This window comes from Pecten maximus, chromosome 1 (assembly GCF_902652985.1).
Source record: "Pecten maximus chromosome 1, xPecMax1.1, whole genome shotgun sequence".
Classification (NCBI taxonomy): domain Eukaryota; kingdom Metazoa; phylum Mollusca; class Bivalvia; order Pectinida; family Pectinidae; genus Pecten; species Pecten maximus.
In genome coordinates, this window is record NC_047015.1 from 27,113,217 (window position 1) to 27,132,240 (window position 19,024).

At 36.7% G+C, this 19,024-nt stretch overlaps 1 protein-coding gene across 4 annotated transcripts in view; it reads right to left on the reverse strand.

Moving 5' to 3' along the window:
- The window catches only part of LOC117329095 (trichohyalin-like), a 105,820-nt gene extending 86,803 nt beyond the window's left edge, over nucleotides 1–19,017 (reverse strand). Inside the window, exons 1-8 of one of the 4 annotated variants that reach the window (XM_033886830.1) lie at nucleotides 18,856–19,017; nucleotides 15,057–15,230; nucleotides 14,612–14,810; nucleotides 13,767–13,787; nucleotides 7,544–7,652; nucleotides 6,771–6,868; nucleotides 5,221–5,300; nucleotides 225–333 (exon numbers count right to left, since the gene is read on the reverse strand). In XM_033886830.1, coding sequence (XP_033742721.1) covers nucleotides 225–333; nucleotides 5,221–5,300; nucleotides 6,771–6,868; nucleotides 7,544–7,652; nucleotides 13,767–13,787; nucleotides 14,612–14,810; nucleotides 15,057–15,202 — 762 coding nt within the window. In that variant the 5' untranslated portion in view covers nucleotides 15,203–15,230; nucleotides 18,856–19,017. Of the gene's footprint in view, nucleotides 1–224; nucleotides 334–5,220; nucleotides 5,301–6,155; nucleotides 6,236–6,770; nucleotides 6,869–7,543; nucleotides 7,653–13,766; nucleotides 13,788–14,611; nucleotides 14,811–15,056; nucleotides 15,231–18,855 lie in introns of those variants that run through there. The other 3 variants (XM_033886821.1, XM_033886838.1, XM_033886845.1) reach the window with 3 other exon arrangements.
- Between the last annotated feature and the right edge of the window lie 7 nt (nucleotides 19,018–19,024).

A 19,024-nucleotide genomic window follows, 5' to 3' on the forward strand; every position in this document is an offset into this window, starting at 1 on the left:
ACGAGAAAAGATTTCTATAACTTGTAGTAAACTTGTCCTTATTGGATTTACTAGCTCTGCTGGAAAATGAGGACAGTTAAACATCATCCTATATCCTTAAACAATCAGAGACTCCTAACCTTATCAACAATCAGAGACTCTTATTAACAATCAGAGACTCCTAACCTTATCAACAATCAGAGTCTCCTTACTTTATAGACAATAAGAGACTTCTTAGTCCTTACCTCTTTCTGTCTCATTTTGGATTCAAATTCCTGATTCATTCGGAGCACCTCAATCCTCTTGAGTTCCATCTCGCTCATCTTTGACCGGTACTGACGAGCAAGGTCAGACCTATAAAGTAGATGGTTTAACCTGACACAGATCTACATCTATGCCTGTCAAGTTATACTAGTTATCTAACTTTTTTATCACAAGTTTGTGTCAGGATTAAAAGGCTTATTTCAATAAAATAATTCATTTCATTTCATTATACAAATGAATTTAAAATAGGGTTTATGGAGCAATGACTTTAAGCCATGATGTCTTTATATATCTTTAAGAACAGTAGAAAAAAAATCTATTAATGTTTTAAAGGGACATTACTTATGATAGCTGATACTTTAACAAATCATTTAATTCAACTGAAAAAAAACATCATTGAAAATAGAATGTATTGGTATTCCTTCTGCAGTAGTCAAACAAACAAACAAATTATATAAATCAAATAACATAATTCTTGTAGGGAATACATGCTCAAAAACTTACATAAAATATTCAAACTTAAAGGTTCACACATCAGAGTAAAACAGTTCTTAACATGTAGATACAAATCAGACAATTCATCTTTTTTTGCTAAAACTCAAAATATTACTCATTGCTAAATATGAGAGAAAAACACAAATAATAGTAACTCATTGATGTTTTAATAGCTGGGTATATGTTATATTTTACTACTTAAGTGCCACTTTAGTGTCACTTTACAGTCATCTTTAGCGTCCTCTATAATGTAGTCATATTTAGCATCCTCTATAATGTCAATTAAGTGTCACTTTACAGTCATATTTAGCGTCCTCTATAATGTAGTCATATTTAGCATCCTCTATAATGTCAATTAAGTGTCACTTTACAGTCATATTTAGCATCCTCTATAATGTCAATTAAGTGTCACTTTACAGTAATCTTTAGCATCCTCTATAATGTCAATTAAGTGTTACTTTACAGTCATATTTAGCGTCCTCTATAATGTCAAGTAAGTGTCACTTTACAGTCATATTTAGCATTCTCTATAATGTCAATTAAGTGTCACTTTACAGTAATCTTTAGCATCCTCTATAATGTCAATTAAGTGTCACTTTACAGTCATATTTAGCGTCCTCTATAATGTCAATTAAGTGTCACTTTACTGCCATTTTTAGTGTCAGTTTAGTGTCCGTTTAGTGTCCCTTTAGTGTCATCTACAGTGTACCTTTAGTGTTACTTTAAGTGTCCTCTTTAGTGTCAATTTAGTGCCTTTTTCAGTGTCCCGTTATTGTCACTTTAGTGTCACTTTAAGTGTTCTCTTTAGTGTCATTTTAGTGCCCTCTTTAGTGTCACTTTAGTGCCCTCTTTAGAGTCACTTTAGTGCCCTCTTTAGTGTCACTTTAGTGCCCACTTTAGTGTCACTTTAGTGCCCTCTTTAGTGTCACTTAAGTGCCCTCTTTAGTGTTATCTACAGTGTACTTTTAGTGTTACTTTAAGTGTTCTCTTTAGTGTCACTTTAGTGCCCTGTTTAGTGTCATTTTAGTGCCCTCTTTAGTGTCATTTTAGTGTCACTTTAGTGCCCTCTTTAGTGTCACTATAGTGCCCTCTTTAGAGTCACTTTAGTGCCCTCTTTAGTGTCACTTTAGTGCCCACTTTAGTGTCACTTGAGTGCTCACTTTTGTGTCACTTTAGTGCCCTCTTTAGTGTCACTTGAGTGCCCACTTTAGTGTCACTTGAGTGCCCTCTTTAGTGTCATTTGAGTGCCCACTTTAGTGTCACTTTAGTGCCCTCTTTAGTGTCACTTTAGTGCCCACTTTAGTGTCACTTTAGTGCCCACTTTATTGCCCTCTTTAGTGTCACTTTAGTGCCCAGTTTAGTGTCACTTTAGTGCCCTGTTTATTGTCACTTTAATGTCCTCTTTAGTGTCACTTTAGTGCCCTCTTTAGTGTCACTTTAGTGCCCACTTTAGTGTCACTTTAGTGTCAATTTAGTGTCACTTTAGTGCCCACTTTAGTGTCACTTTAGTGTCCTCTTTAGTGTCACTTTAGTGCCCACTTTAGTGTCACTTTAGTGTCCTCTTTAGTGTCACTTTAGTGCCCTCTTTAGTGTCACTTTAGTGTCCTCTTTAGTGTCACTTTAGTGTCACTTGAGTGCCCACTTTAGTGTCACTTTAGTGCCCTCTTTAGTGCCACTTTAGTGTCCTCTTTAGTGTCACTTTAATGTCCTCTTTAGTGTCACTTTAGTGCCCTCTTTAGTGTCACTTTAGTGTCACTTGAGTGCCCACTTTAGTGTCACTTTAGTGCCCACTTTAGTGTCACTTTAGTGCCCACTTTAGTGTCACTTTAGTGCCCTCTTTAGTGTCACTTTAGTGCCCACTTTAGTGTCACTTTAGTGCCCTGTTTAGTGTCACTTTAGTGCCCTGTTTAGTGTCACTTTAGTGCCCTGTTTATTGTCACTTTAAGGTCCTCTTTAGTGTCACTTTAGTGCCCACTTTAGTGCCCTCTTTAGTGTCATTTTAGTGCCCTCTTTAGTGTCATTTTAGTGCCCTCTTTAGTGTCACTTTAGTGCCCTCTTTAGAGTCACTTTAGTGCCCTCTTTAGTGTCACTTTAGTGCCCTGTTTATTGTCACTTTAAGGTCCTCTTTAGTGTCACTTTAGTGCCCACTTTAGTGTCACTTTAGTGCCCACTTTAGTGTCACTTTAGTGCCCACTTTAGTGTCACTTTAGTGTCACTTTAGTGTCACTTTAGTGTCACTTTAGTGCCCACTTTAGTGTCATTTTAGTGCCCTCTTTAGTGTCATTTTAGTGCCCTCTTTAGTGTCACTTTAGTGCCCTCTTTAGTGTCACTTGAGTGCCCTCTTTAGAGTCACTTTAGTGCCCACTTTAGTGTCACTTTAGTGCCCACTTTAGTGTCACTTGAGTGCTCACTTTTGTGTCACTTTAGTGCCCTCTTTAGTGTCACTTGAGTGCCCACTTTAGTGTCACTTGAGTGCCCTCTTTAGTGTCATTTGAGTGCCCACTTTAGTGTCACTTTAGTGCCCTCTTTAGTGTCACTTTAGTGCCCACTTTAGTGTCACTTTAGTGCCCACTTTAGTGCCCTCTTTAGTGTCACTTTAGTGCCCTGTTTATTGTCACTTTAATGTCCTCTTTAGTGTCACTTTAGTGCCCTCTTTAGTGTCACTTTAGTGTCCACTTTAGTGTCAATTCAGTGTCACTTTAGTGCCCACTTTAGTGCCCACTTTAGTGCCACTTTAGTGTCACTTTAGTGTCCTCTTTAGTGTCACTTTAGTGCCCTCTTTAGTGTTACTTTAGTGTCCTCTTTAGTGTCACTTTAGTGTCACTTGAGTGCCCACTTTAGTGTCACTTGAGTGCCCACTTTAGTGTCACTTTAGTGTCACTTTAGTGCCCTCTTTAGTGTCACTTTAGTGTCCTCTTTAGTGTCACTTTAATGTCCTCTTTAGTGTCACTTTAGTGCCCACCTTAGTGCCCTCTTTAGTGTCACTTTAGTGCCCTGTTTAGTGTCACTTTAGTGCCCTGTTTATTGTCACTTTAAGGTCATCTTTAGTGTCACTTTAGTGTCCTCTTTAGGGCCCACTTTAGTGCCCTGTTTATTGTCACTTTAAGGTCCTCTTTAGTGTCACTTTAGTGCCCACTTTAGTGTCACTTTAGTGTCAATTTAGTGTCACTTTAGTGCCCACTTTAGTGTCACTTTAGTGTCCTCTTTAGTGTCACTTTAGTGCCCACTTTAGTGTCACTTTAGTGTCCTCTTTAGTGTCACTTAAGTGTCACTTGAGTGCCCACTTTAGTGTCACTTGAGTGCCCACTTTAGTGTCACTTTAGTGCCCTCTTTAGTGTCACTTTAGTGTCCTCTTTAGTGTCACTTAAGTGCCCACTTTAGTGTCACTTTAGTGCCCACTTTAGTGTCACTTTAGTGCCCACTTTAGTGTCACTTGAGTGCCCACTTTAGTGTCACTTGAGTGCCCACTTTAGTGTCACTTTAGTGCCCTCTTTAGTGTCACTTTAGTGTCACTTTAGTGTCACTTTAGTGCCCACTTTAGTGTCACTTTAGTGTCCTCTTTAGTGTCAATTTAGTGTCACTTTAGTGCCCACTTTAGTGCCCACTTTAGTGTCACTTTAGTGCCCACTTTAGTGCCCACCTTAGTGTCACTTTAGTGCCCTCTTTAGTGTCACTTTAGTGCCCTGTTTATTGTCACTTTAATGTCCTCTTTAGTGTCACTTTAGTGCCCTCTTTCCCTTCACTTCTCCTAAGACGTTGTCTAAACTCCTCTATGACAGAAACAAACTTACCAAACTGATGGTAACTATGACTAATATAGTTCTGTATAGCAAATTGGCATTGATATATATTAACTCAGAAAATAATAATATTTATTTCAGAAGCCGATTAAAAAGGTTACTAGATAACTATTTACATATTAATGTAGAGATATATGTTTCGGAAGAATATAAAGATAAAGAAAAAAAGCAAATGTGATACATCTACAGAAAGTCTGAGATGTTAATGTTATTACAAAAACAGATAAGACTACACTGTTTCAGAATATTAAATGAACGAGAATACTGATTGATAGGTATATATACAGATAATTTTAGGATATCCTTTACTGTACAATTAAATTGTTTTAACAACCTTTGTACCCTAAACAATTATTTTAATAACCCAGAATGATAAGCAATTGAACTGACATGTTTGTACGTATGACTGATGAAAAATGAATGATGATAATTACATAATACACTGTGACTGTTTGACCAGATACTGTGTAAAAATCCACTTTTATAGAGAACTTCTGAAGTATTTAACTTCAGATGAAGGTATGGCTCCAAATTCACCAACATACATTTCAAACATCTGGAAACAACAACAGAGCTATATATTTGACTGAACAAAATATGCTCTGAGCAAGTTTTATCCAATCAAATTGCTAGTATTTGTTGCGTCTGACAAAAGTTTGGTGAATTTTTCAGCCAAACTTACTGCTGGACTTCATTTTTTCTGCCCTGCCATTTTGTATTGTGTTCTGAAGACATGGCATGTTGTATCCGAGTCTTTGTCAACTGAAATGGGAAACATCTTATTACTGATACCACTGGGACACGGAGGTCATGGCTCCCACAGTAAGAAAGAAATTAGCAGTACCAGTTAGTGAAGCTTCACAAGGTGGAATGACAAGCATAGCAGTTTATAATGGAAGTCCAATATACATTAATATATGTGCAAATGTGCATGTTTAATTTTCTTGTTTTTCTCCTTCTCCTGTTTTTTTTTTTTTTTTACCTTTTATTAGTTTTTTTTTTATACTTTCCTGAACAGGAAAGAAAACCCAGAGAAGTGATGTTTCAACATTCAGGTGGACTCATCAAAACCACTTGTTGATGTGCAAGTTAATGGTTATATAGCTAAAATCTAATCACCAGTAAACTTCGACTGATAGCACTATGAGCCTCTGGTATATTTAGAAATACCAATATAGTGATTATTGAGAAATATTGGTCCAAAATTGCCTATTAGAAATTCAAAATGCATGAAATAAACCCCTGATCAAACAGTTTTACTTGTTTACTTGAATTTCAAAAAGTCCTTAATTATTTCTTGTATTTACTGGCAAAAATTTATATCAAGTACAATTTTCATTATGGTAAGACTTTAAAACGCTTACAGTCAGTGTTTGCTGGTGTTTATGGAAACTCTTACACTGAACAGTCAGAGATTTCTGTAAATCAGGTTCAATTCTACAACTGGACTTTAAATTATAGACTCAAAAATTCTTAAATGTTTCATTTGAACTTTGTGGAATTGATTTGGAACATGATAAACAAACTGCTACAAAAATCTCTGATTACACATAGATCACTAAAGAATACATAAATAGAAGTGTAGCAGGCTGTCGGCTAATTAGCCTCCAAACTTACTCTCTAATGGCTATTTTTCTACCCTCTCTCTTAGCCTCCTGATCATTCAGGGCTTTTTTTTCAATTCTCTGTTTTGTTAGCTGTAGAGAGAAAATTCATATTCCTTCCCAAGTGTGTATATCTATGAATTATTTAACTAATTAAGTCATTATATCATTGTATTACCACAAACAAAATCATTAATTATCTTCCCTTCTGAGTAACCAGGATACATTTGATATTAAATCATATCCATGCATAATTGAAGACAGAGAAAATTAACACATTTGCATCCAGTCTATAGTATCAGTCTATAGCACCAGTTTACATACCCACACACTATATACCTACACACAATATCTGATAATCTCCATTCCAAAATATTGTACTCTTTTTTCCACAATAGTGATTATTTAATGATTTTTCTCCGTATGATGTGAGATAGTCTCCAACCCATAATACCATATACTCTCCATCCCCTCCCTAAAATCCCATATAGGTATACTGTCTTGACCCACAATCCAATATACTCTCTAACCCACAATCCTTAATATCTACCCTCAATCCCCTATATACTGTCCAACCTACATTACCAGATACTTTTTACCCCACAAACCCATGTCATATTGGTCGTACCTCTTCCTTCTTATGGACAAAGTCACGCCTGATCTTAGTATAGACCTCCAGTCCCTGGTTCAGCTTCTTCTCCTCCTGCATCCTCTTTTTGTTAATAGCTGTAGGTAACAACAGACATTTAAATGAGGATGATGGTGAGCTGTCTTCTTGTTAATGGCTGTAGAGATAACAACAGACATTTAAATGAGGATGATGGTGAGCTGTATTCTTGTTAATGGCTGTAGGTAACAACAGACATTTAAATGAGGATGATGATGAACACAATATAGTTTTCTAAATACTAACAGGTAGAATGTAGAACACATATGCCGGTAAAATAAGATACCAAATGCTAACATTCATGAGAGACCAAGTTAAGGTGTCAACAATCTTTTTGTAAAAAAGAAAGAAAACAAGACATAAATGCCCCCGCTGCCACTTGACACCCCGAAACAGTTACATGTACATTGCATCGGGACGATACGATACGGGACATGACAGATATAGGTAACATAAAATTGGCGGGGGCATAATAAAAATAGCGGAAACATTATTTTACTACGTGTTTGACTTTATCAGTGATGTTGATCTCTAGTGTCTTGTTTTGAACTGGTCATGTTTATTGAACCATTGTTTTAGTTTTTAGTTTTTCTGTAACTTCAGACAATAAATACTTTTTGAGATGTGATTTCATTTTGAGTTAGTGACACTTCACAGAAATTAGCACGTAAGATGTACCAAAGTCTGCCCTGATAGAGCTAGCAGGGGAAGTAACTTTCATTGTTACCACTAACCATTCTCAAAGTCACGGAGAGTGTGACGAACTGCTCGCTGATTCTTGATGATGTCCCCTTCAACACGTTTCAGCTCTCTCTCTTCTTGTTTATGTTGCCACATGTGATCCTATAAAAAACACATTTTAGTACAGTACTGCCTGAGTTTAGTATCAGTAAGTCACTAGTTCATAAATATAACAAGTGGAAACATTGGTAATCCAAGTCAATGATAGTAATCCAAGTCAACATTGGTAATCCAAGTCAACATTGGTAATCCAAGTCAACATTGGTAATCCAAATCAACATTGGTAATCCAAATCAACATTGGTAATACAAGTCAACATTGGTAATCCAAATCAACATTGGTAATACAAGTCAACATTGGTAATCCAAATCAACATTGGTAATACAAGTCAACATTGGTAATCCAAATCAACATTGGTAATCCAAATCAACATTGGTAATCCAAGTCAACATTGGTAATCCAAGTCAACGATAGTAATACAAGTCAACATTGGTAATCCAAGTCAACGATAGTAATACAAGTCAACATTGGTAATCCAAGTCAACAATGGTAATCCAAGTCAACATTGGTAATCCAAGTCAACAATGGTAATCCAAATCAACATTGGTAATCCAAGTCAACAATGGTAATCCAAGTCAACATTGGTAATCCAAATCAACATTGGTAATCCAAGTCAACGATAGTAATCCAAGTCAACATTGGTAATCCAAATCAACATTGGTAATCCAAGTCAACAATGGTAATCCAAGTCAACATTGGTAATCCAAATCAACATTGGTAATCCAAGTCAACAATGGTAATCCAAGTCAATGATAGTAATCCAAGTCAATGATAGTAATCCAAGTCAACATTGGTAATCCAAGTAAACATTGGTAATCCAAGTCAACATTGGTAATCCAAGTCAATGATAGTAATCCAAGTCAACGATAGTAATACAAGTCAACATTGGAAATCCAAGTCAACATTGGTAATCCAAGTCAACATTGGTAATCCAAGTCAATGATAGTAATCCAAGTCAATGATAGTAATCCAAGTCAATGATAGTAATCCAAGTCAACATTGGAAATCCAAGTCAACATTGGTAATCCAAGTCAACATTGGTAATCCAAGTCAACAATGGTAATCCAAGTCAACATTGGTAATCCAAGTCAACATTGGTAATCCAAGTCAACAATGGTAATCCAAATCAACATTGCTAGTTATCTAACCAAACATTGGTTAAGTTATCCAAGTAAAAACATTGCTAATAAGAAGTTTCTGTCAAAATGTCAGAGAGATAATATCAGCATATATTTCCACCAATAATGACAATGGTTTGTTTTGTCTAATAAAAAAATCTAACATACAACACCTATAACTTAAAAGTAACATCACAAAATATCAACAGGAGGGGACCACAGACCAACACAAAGTAACATCACAAAATATCAACAGGAGATCGAGGACCACAGACCAACACATAAAGTAACATCACAAAATATCAACAGGACCACAGACCAACACATAAAGTAACATCACAAAATATCAACAGGAGATCGAGGACCACAGACCAACACATAAAGTAACATCACAAAATATCAACAGGACCACAGACCAACACATAAAGTAACATCACAAAATATCAACAGGAGATCGAGGACCACAGACCAACACATAAAGTAACATCACAAAATATCAACAGGACCATAGACTAACACATAAAGTAACATCACAAAATATCAACAGGAGATCGAGGACCACAGACCAACACATAAAGTAACATCACAAAATATCAACAGGACCACAGACCAACACATAAAGTAACATCACAAAATATCAACAGGACCACAGACCAACACATAAAGTAACATCACAAAATATGAAATCAAATGGCTGAAATTACTTAACCAATCATTTGTATCATGATGAAATGTAACCCAGAGAACATGTAAATATGTAGTATGAACATGTAGATTGAAACATGACAATGATATACTCTATATATACTAAACACGTCATTACCAATTACCCTGGGGAACATTAAAGGTACACTGAATTTTCTAACAAAAGTACTTAATATCCAGGAAATATAATTTCTTTTTGTTTACAAAAATAACAATACTACATTTTATATAAATTCTGTTCAGTTTAAAAAAGGTTAGTTGAGTCAAAGAAATGAAAATTATCAAAAAACACTCATAAATACAGTTTACCTTTAAAATATATCTTCATTTTCATTTTCATTAAATGAAGTGTAATCTTTAATAAAAAATTCTTGTGGAGAAAGAACTACGATACACATTATATGTACAGTATCCACTGGTATATGTAGGTAATTAGGTATATTTGTATTCTTCATTAAATCATTTCATTCCAAACTCAAAGGGTAGTAGGAAAAAGGAATCAGATTATACAGGGTGGGTGGGGAGGAATGTCAGATTATACAGGGTGGGTGGGGAAGAATGTCAGATTATACAGGGTGGGTGGGGAGGAATGTCAGATTATACAGGGTGGGTGGGGAGGAATGTCAGATTATACAGGGTGGGTGGGGAAGAATGTCAGGTTATACAGGGTGGGTGGGAAGGAATGTCAGATTATACAGGGTGGGTGGGGAGGAATGTCAGATTATACAGGGTGGGTGGGGAAGAATGTCAGGTTATACAGGGTGGGTGGGGAGGAATGTCAGATTATACAGGGTGGGTGGGGAGGAATGTCAGATTATACAGGGTGGGTGGGGAGGAATGTCAGATTATACAGGGTGGGTGGGGAGGAATGTCAGATTATACAGGGTGGGTGGGGAGGAATGTCAGATTATACAGGGTGGGTGGGGAGGAATGTCAGATTATACAGGGTGGGTGGGGAGGAATGTCAGATTATACAGGGTGGGTGGGGAAGAATGTCAGATTATACAGGGTGGGTGGGGAGGAATGTCAGATTATACAGGGTGGTAGGAGATGAAGGTTGGATTATACAGGGTGGGTGGGGAGGAATGTCAGATTATACAGGGTGGGTGGGGAAGAATGTCAGATTATACAGGGTGGGTGGGGAGGAATGTCAGATTATACAGGGTGGTAGGAGATGAAGGTTGGATTATACAGGGTGGTAGGAAAGGAGGGTCATATCATACAGTGTGGTATGAAGGGATGGTCAGTTTATACAGGGTGGTATAAAAGGATGGTCAGTTTATACAGGGTGGTATGAAGGTATGGTCAGTTTATACAGGTTGGTATGAAGGGATGGTCAGTTTATACAGGATGGTATGAAGGGATGGTCAGTTTATACAGGATGGTATGAAGGGATGGTCAGTTTATACAGGGTGGTATGAAGGGATGGTCAGTTTATACAGGGTGGTAGAAGAGGAGAGCTAGATTATACAGGGTAGGAGAGGAGGGTAGAATAATACTGGGTGGTAGGATGGGAGGGTCAGATTATATAGGGTAGGACAGGAGGGTCAGATTATATAGGGTAGGATAGGAGGGTCAGATTGTATAGGGTAGGATAGGAGGGTCAGATTATACAGGGTAGGAGAGGAGGGTAGAATAATACTGGGTGGTAGGACAGGAGGGTCAGAATATATAGGGTAGGATAGGAGGGTCAGATTATATAGGGTAGGATAGGAGGGTCAGATTATATAGGGTAGGACAGGAGGGTCAGATTATATAGGGTAGGATAGGAGGGTCAGATTATATAGGGTAGGATAGGAGGGTCAGATTATATAGGGTATGACAGGAGGGTCAGCTTATATAGGGTAGGACAGGAGGGTCAGCTTATATAGGGTAGGACAGGATGGTCAGATTATATAGGGTAGGACAGGAGGGTCAGCTTATATAGGGTAGGACAGGATGGTCAGAATATATAGGGTAGGACAAGAGGGTCAGATTATAAAGGGTAGGATAGGAGGGTCAGATTATATAGGGTAGGACAAGAGGGTCAGATTATATAGGGTAGGACAGGAGGGTCAGCTTATATAGGGTAGGACAGGATGGTCAGATTATATAGGGTAGGACAGGAGGGTCAGCTTATATAGGGTAGGACAGGATGGTCAGAATATATAGGGTAGGACAAGAGGGTCAGATTATATAGGGTAGGACAGGAGGGTCAGATTATATAGGGTAGGACAGGAGGGTCAGATTATACAGGGTAGGATAGGAGGGTCAGATTATATAGGGTAGGACAGGAGGGTCAGATTATATAGGGCAGGACAAGAGGGTCAGATTATATAGGGTAGGATAGGAGGGTCAGATTATATAGGGTAGGACAGGAGGGTCAGATTATATAGGGCAGGACAAGAGGGTCAGATTATATAGGGTAGGACAGGAGGGTAAGATTATATAGGATAGGACAGGAGGGTCAGATTATATAGGGTAGGATAGGAGGGTCAGAATATATAGGGTAGGATAGGAGGGTCAGATTATATAGGGTAGGACAGGAGGGTCATATTATATAGGGTAGGACAGGAGGGTCAGATTATATAGGGTAGGATAGGAGGGTCAGATTATATAGGGTAGGATAGGAGGGTCAGATTATATAGGGTAGGACAGGAGGGTCATATTATATAGGGTAGGATAGGAGGGTCAGAATATATAGGGTAGGACAGGAGGGTCAGATTATATAGGGCAGGACAAGAGGGTCAGATTATATAGGGTAGGATAGGAGGGTCAGATTATATAGGGTAGGACAAGAGGGTCAGATTATATAGGGTAGGATAGGAGGGTCAGATTATATAGGGTAGGATAGGAGGGTCAGATTATATAGGGTACATAAGATAGGAGGGTCAGATTATATAGGGTACATAAGATAGGAGGGTCAGATTATATAGGGTACATAAGATAGGAGGGTCAGATTATTTAGGGTAGGATAGAAGGGTCAGATTATATAGGGTAGGACAAGAGGGTCAGATTATATAGGGTAGGACAGGAGGGTCATATTATATAGGGTAGGACAGGAGGGTCATATTATATAGGGTAGGACAGGAGGGTCAGATTATATAGGGTAGGACAGGAGGGTCAGATTATATAGGGTAGGACAGGAGGGTCAGATTATATAGGGTAGGATAGGAGGGTCAGATTATATAGGGTAGGACAGGAGGGTCAGATTATATAGGGTAGGACAGGAGGGTCAGATTATATAGGGTAGGACAGGAGGGTCAGATTATATAGGGTAGGATAGGAGGGTCAGATTATATAGGGTAGGATAGGAGGGTCAGATTATATAGGGTAGGACAGGAGGGTCAGATTATATAGGGTAGGACAGGAGGGTCAGATTATATAGGGTAGGACAAGAGATATAGGGTAGGATAGGAGGGTCAGATTATATAGGGTAGGATAGGAGGGTCAGATTATATAGGGTAGGATAGGAGGGTCAGATTATATAGGGTAGGATAGGAGGGTCAGATTATATAGGGTAGAGAAAGTTTATACAGGGTGGAAGGAGGAGAAGTTTAGACAGAGAGGTAGGAGGGGGGGGGGGGGGGGGGGGGGGGGGGGGAGTCTATACTGGATTGGCAGCTTAATACATGTGCATGTATATGGTAATTTACATGCTCTTCATATCATCAGCCTCATTTTAGTTTCAACAGCTGAAATTTGTTAATATGTGTAAAATATTAGATATCATTCATCTTTCTACATTGTTAAATATCAAAGATATTCTACAGTTAGTTCATGACAGCAGAATTTAAAACTTTTTAGTTAAAATGAAGTTCAAGATAGTCAGACTAACCTTGCATCTCTATATGTGTTATACACAGAATTCTAAATTCTAACACCAAATCTCCATTAATAAGATCATTCTAATAGAAAGTGGAATATTTTTGTTATGACTTCAAAAGATGTGATCATATTTAACTATTTCAGTGTTTACGTGTCAACAACATACTAGGAATAAATACATCTAAGCTACATACTGGTATCTAGATATGGAAAACACAGCTAAGGTATTCACTGTCTGGTAACTCATCACGTCTTTGTAGTCATGCCAACAAATGTTGTTTGTTGAAATTATGAATTGAGATTATAACAGTGATAATATCAATATAGTCTATTAACTAAATAGAAATCTTAACTTTAAAATCCAGAAATATTTGTTATGTGTTTGGTATTGTGTGCCAGTATAGACAATAAACCTGACCAATAGTTGTTTATGTATCTATTTATTTAATGTTTTTTTCCCTAACACAGTCACTGTCAGTCAGTACAACTACTGTACACTAGTGTGTAATAGACCTGCTATAATTACCCGCAGAGACATCTGGCCTTCCTGTGGAAATGGGCAGTTTAGCACATTTGTAGTGATTGAAACTAAATACACCTTAAGGATATATACTACCTTATATCATATTGTACCATTGATGAGTTATCTCCCTTAAAGATATTTAAATAAGAGCCATCTTTTGGTTCAAAATTATTTTACATTCTTACATAAATCACTTATGAAAGATTTTGACAAAAGTAATATTTTTTTCAGGATTCCATTTTCTCATAACAGGCAGAATCATACAGGGATAGAGGAGGTATAGTTCACATTAAGGTAGCATATATCCTCAATAAAACATTGAAGGAAAAACAAATATGTTCAACAAATGTCACAGCTAATTACACTGTCTAACTTACATAGGCACCTATAAATATTGAACATGAAATGAAGCCATTCTAACTTCCATGATTCTTTAACTGGTGATATTCAGAAAAGTCACAATCTTTTTTCAGATTCTGTCAGAGGAAGTTAATCAGTTTTTTCAAACTGTTTACTATTTCATCCCTATCACGAATATGATATCCTATGTAAAATATATTACACACAGTTTTTTAATTGACAATATCATGATTAAACAAGACATTTTTTCTTTTCATGTTTCTTTTTGTCTAAAACATATATGTCTAAAATCTCATAATGGAAAGCAGATATGTTTGGTTAGTTATCAAACGCTGCCCCAGCCTGCTTCAAACCCTCTGTACCATCTCTTGTAATAAACCTTGTAGTAGTAATATTTGCATGCATGTTATTACTGACTAAAATCATAGCACTTCACACTCAAGCATGCACTTTTAAATGTGTGAGTCCTCCCTTATAACAATACTAACCTCAATGACTTTCATCCGCTTCTTGTGATCTTTTCCATCCTTCTCCACTCGGGCACTGAAGGAAACGACTGAAGGACGGCTAGGAATGGCCGAGTCTGCTGATTTTCGCATTTTGTGTTTTTGTTTTTTTACCACAAAAGAATGTGAGTATTTACTTGAATCAAGAAATCCCTCTGGGCCTACTTTTCTTTCTTGTTCTCTAGAAAAGCAAAATATAACAATGCAGTGGTCTATTTTGTATATCTTGGGATAGAGAATATAATAAATAACAACATACACTTTAGGCTAATGTACGTATCTTCCCTTCCCCATACTTCAACTCTGAAAGGAAGTTATGACTAGTTGATCATTTCCCTCCTTTAATGCAAACTAAGTTATTACTTTTACCTAATTGGTATGATCAGTGACATTTTTGGATAAGACTTTCATTTGTTCTCATGTTTACCTTAGGAATGTAGCATAAGATTTGGTTTGACGCCGCCTTTCCTCATCATCTTTGATGCCAACTGGAGCACTGTCAGGGCGGCGGATCGTAGAATATCTGCTGTGGATCAGAGCTCCATGCTCAAAAGGCAGATCTGTTAGCACCATCTTGACAGAGGTTTGCTATGTGTTAACGCTAAAAAATAAACCAAACTGTTAAAATTTACTGATCCAGCAGTACCAATACAACCAGTGTCAAGGTGAGCATCGACATGATAAATAATTCAGGTATGTTTAAGGAAAGTTATAGATCAGCAGATCATTAGAATGTGCAGCCATGCATATCAAAGCATACATATTAACAGAGTCTCCATGAAAAAGAGAACCTGCATTTCTGTGTAGTATTCCAACTACATTTGTTAACAGCCTTTGAAATAAATATTCTATGGAATTTGCAAAGAGAGAGTTACAAAGAAGCAAAATCTGTGTGTTTTGGTAACCCCCAAATACCCCCAAAAATATGTACATTGTACATGTATACAATACTAAAATGTGTTGTCCAATTTAGTTGTAAAGAGAACTATAAATCTATTTCTATGTAACAATAGTCAATAATCATACTGTAACAATAGTCAATAATCATACTGTAACAATAGTCAATAATCATACTGTAACAATAGTCAATAATCATACTGTAACAATAGTCAATAATCATACTGTAACAATAGTCAATAATCATACTTACTTGAATCCAACAATTCTTAAGTGACAAATTTTCAAAGACAATTTGGTCCAAAATATGAAGAGTTGTTGTAGAGCAATTTTTGGCTAGAAACTAATGTAACTCTATAGGAAATACTGTTAATGTTACCAATCATTCACTTTTCTACCCAGTTTCACATCTACAGCAGATATGTCAATAATATACATATATCTGTGTAAAGTTATGAGAAAACATAACATCTGTAACTGCAGGGATTCCACAATGTATCTATAGTTTTTCAACTTTAATCACCTGAATAAATTTAACTGATAATTCTTGAGATAAATTCCATGAAACCATTTTGTATCTCGTTACAGTCTGACTATGTCAACATTTTATAAATAATGTTAAAACACCATCAATCAACAACATCAAGTGCCAACCTATGTCAGTTATAAAGTCAACATTAGATTATAGTCACAAGGATGCTAATAAAAGATCATACCTCACCTGGCTTCAACAATTAGGTTTCCATATAGACAATGCCATATATTGAGCAAGCTTAAGTAACTCATTTTTGGTCCATATAAGTTTCACATTCTAACATATTTGATTTGTAAGGATATATACTACATATTATATCTAATAATAATATCTCAAATACTTTATTTATATTTTCCCGTTTTGAAACTTGAAAGTAATATCATGTCTTTTTTCAGTTTTCTGAAAAAAAGGTCCTAAAATCTATCATTTTTTATTCCTGCATTCACATTGAGTTGAATAGTTGACATTTACCGAATATCTAGACAAGAGATAACAGAGTCAATTAGAAACAAGAATGACCTCATCCTGAAAAGGAGTAACTTTATCATTACTTCTCTATGCTTACAGTAATACTGTCTATAATTACTGATGAGGTTAATCTCCACACAACAGCCAATATTAAGGTCACACAGTATATCTATATAGAAATACTGTCAAATTTCAACAAGTTGAAGGTAATTGGCATGAAAGATAGCTGCACTGGCTAAAAAAAGAGAGAGATTTCTAACAGATCTGAGGGAGTGCTAATTTGAAGGAATCACCTACATCAACATGTATGTGTCAAGTGTGGCTTGATGGAGGGATGAGGAGATGTTTCCTTATGGATATTCTCCAATATTTTGATGTATATAATGCCTTTCCTCCTGTTCTCAAGCGAGCACCAGTTCAGATTGATGTTAAATAGTATGCGATGTTGAAGCGTATGTCACCAATACTTGAGGTGCATGTATTTCTGTATTTGTTGGTAATATATCTTGCTACTTGAAAATGATTATGTTCAATAAAGAAAGAAGAGTTTCTCAACTTCATTTAAATCATGCATTTAACATCTTAAATCAGAAATGCTGTCAGTATATACATATTTTTCACCAAAAACAATAACACATTTATGGTGCTAGATCTGGAAATTCAAATTTCATAATTTTATAATCCCTTTGTCTACTATTGAGCACAGATGTTTTACCTCTCCATTATCAGTCACAAAATGCATGGATCTGTGCTATAGTACAGGTCGAGCATTATCTGTCACAAAATGCATGGATCTGTGCTATAGTACAGGTCGAGCAGACCTCACTGGTAGGGACACCCCCCCAACCCTTGGAAAGCTTGACTTGCAGCATTGCACAGTCTCATTTCAATGTGTTTTCATGCCTTTCTATAAACAGTAATGTGCTAGTACATTAAGTTTGTTTTAGTATTTTGATGTCTTTGAAAATGTATCTACGTAACAATATTTTATACTTTGATGATATAAGAGACTGACTGCCACTGTAAATAATAATTACAAAAAAGAATGTATTGTGCATGTTGTATTGTTTCTTTATACACTTTGTAAATTGGCCACTGTGTGGCTTTTATGGGTAACCCCAGGTAAATGGCACACATCACTACTAATAAACTCAGTGATATATGTCAAGAATGATCTAAGAAACGTTTTATTATGATAGATTTATACTTATACTCAGTCTAATGTAAAATGTTCTTTCCATTAACATGCTGCATCGTGATCTTAATTCAATATTTTCTAATTGTTATATCTTGTGATAATTATTTATTATGAGGCTATGGTGGCATATTTCTGCCACCGAGTTGCCGACTTAAAGATGTCGACATCTTTCCGAGAAGATGTCGACATATCCCGAAAAATATGTCAACTTAATAGTTTACTTACCGCGATAATATTGCCATGATAATTATCTAGGAAGTGGCTGGCAGAAATATGCCACTGAACGATATAAAGCTGAGTTTCCGACTTCCTAGATAATTATCACGGCGTTATTATCTCGGCAATTAAGCTAATAAGTCGACATATTTTTCGGTTTATGTCGACATATTTCTTTATGATGTTGACATCTTCTCAGAAATATGTCGACATCTTTAAGTTGTCAACTCAATGGCAGAAATATGCCACCATATGATGCTGCACCATTTCTACAAACTGAGCAGCCATACATGCATTCTAAAGACGATATGGTGCCTAATTTTGGGTAGTTCTATATACACGTGTCTGATCCTTTGCTAATGCGGAACTGATTTCCGTGTTTTTAAGTCGTAGTGTATGTAAAGTTGGCTTTGCTGTAGCCCGAGTTTTCTCTGGCCCGACACCATGGTTTGAGGAAACTCGGACTAGCTTTGCTGGTGATGGTATTAACATGGGTTCGACTGTATGGCAAGTCTTACTAATACATGTACTTCTATCATAAAAGATCACTGTTCTGCCGTTCTGGCTTTATTGTGTTGACTGCGGCTCCTTTCAAAAGTTTCCCGTCGCATTAAACCTCTACAGTAATTAACATGTTGCAAGAGGTGATACATAGGTACATGGCTATACTTGGTCTGTTCACACTTACTCAAACTTGTGCTTGGAAATATAATGTTGCAATCATTGTAGTTGTTATAATTAACAGAAATGGTTCACTATCCAAACGGGTGCTGCAACCCGAACATGGAGATGCAATGTGATGGAATTTCAATTTTGTTTGAGGTTTGGTCAAAGTGATGTGCGCGACTTAACTTTCAAAAAGAAAGTTGTCTGGTACTGAAACAGGTGCTTGTTCATTCATTTATCACTTACCAGAGATATTATATCGGAGTCTTTCAATGTCAGGTATCCACAACTATTTGATAAACATCGATTTATATTGCTGTCACTGACATCTACCCAGCAGGATTATGGCTATATCATTTGAAACAAATCAAAACATACTAAACCGCGACAGCAGCCGCCATGACAGTGTCGTCTT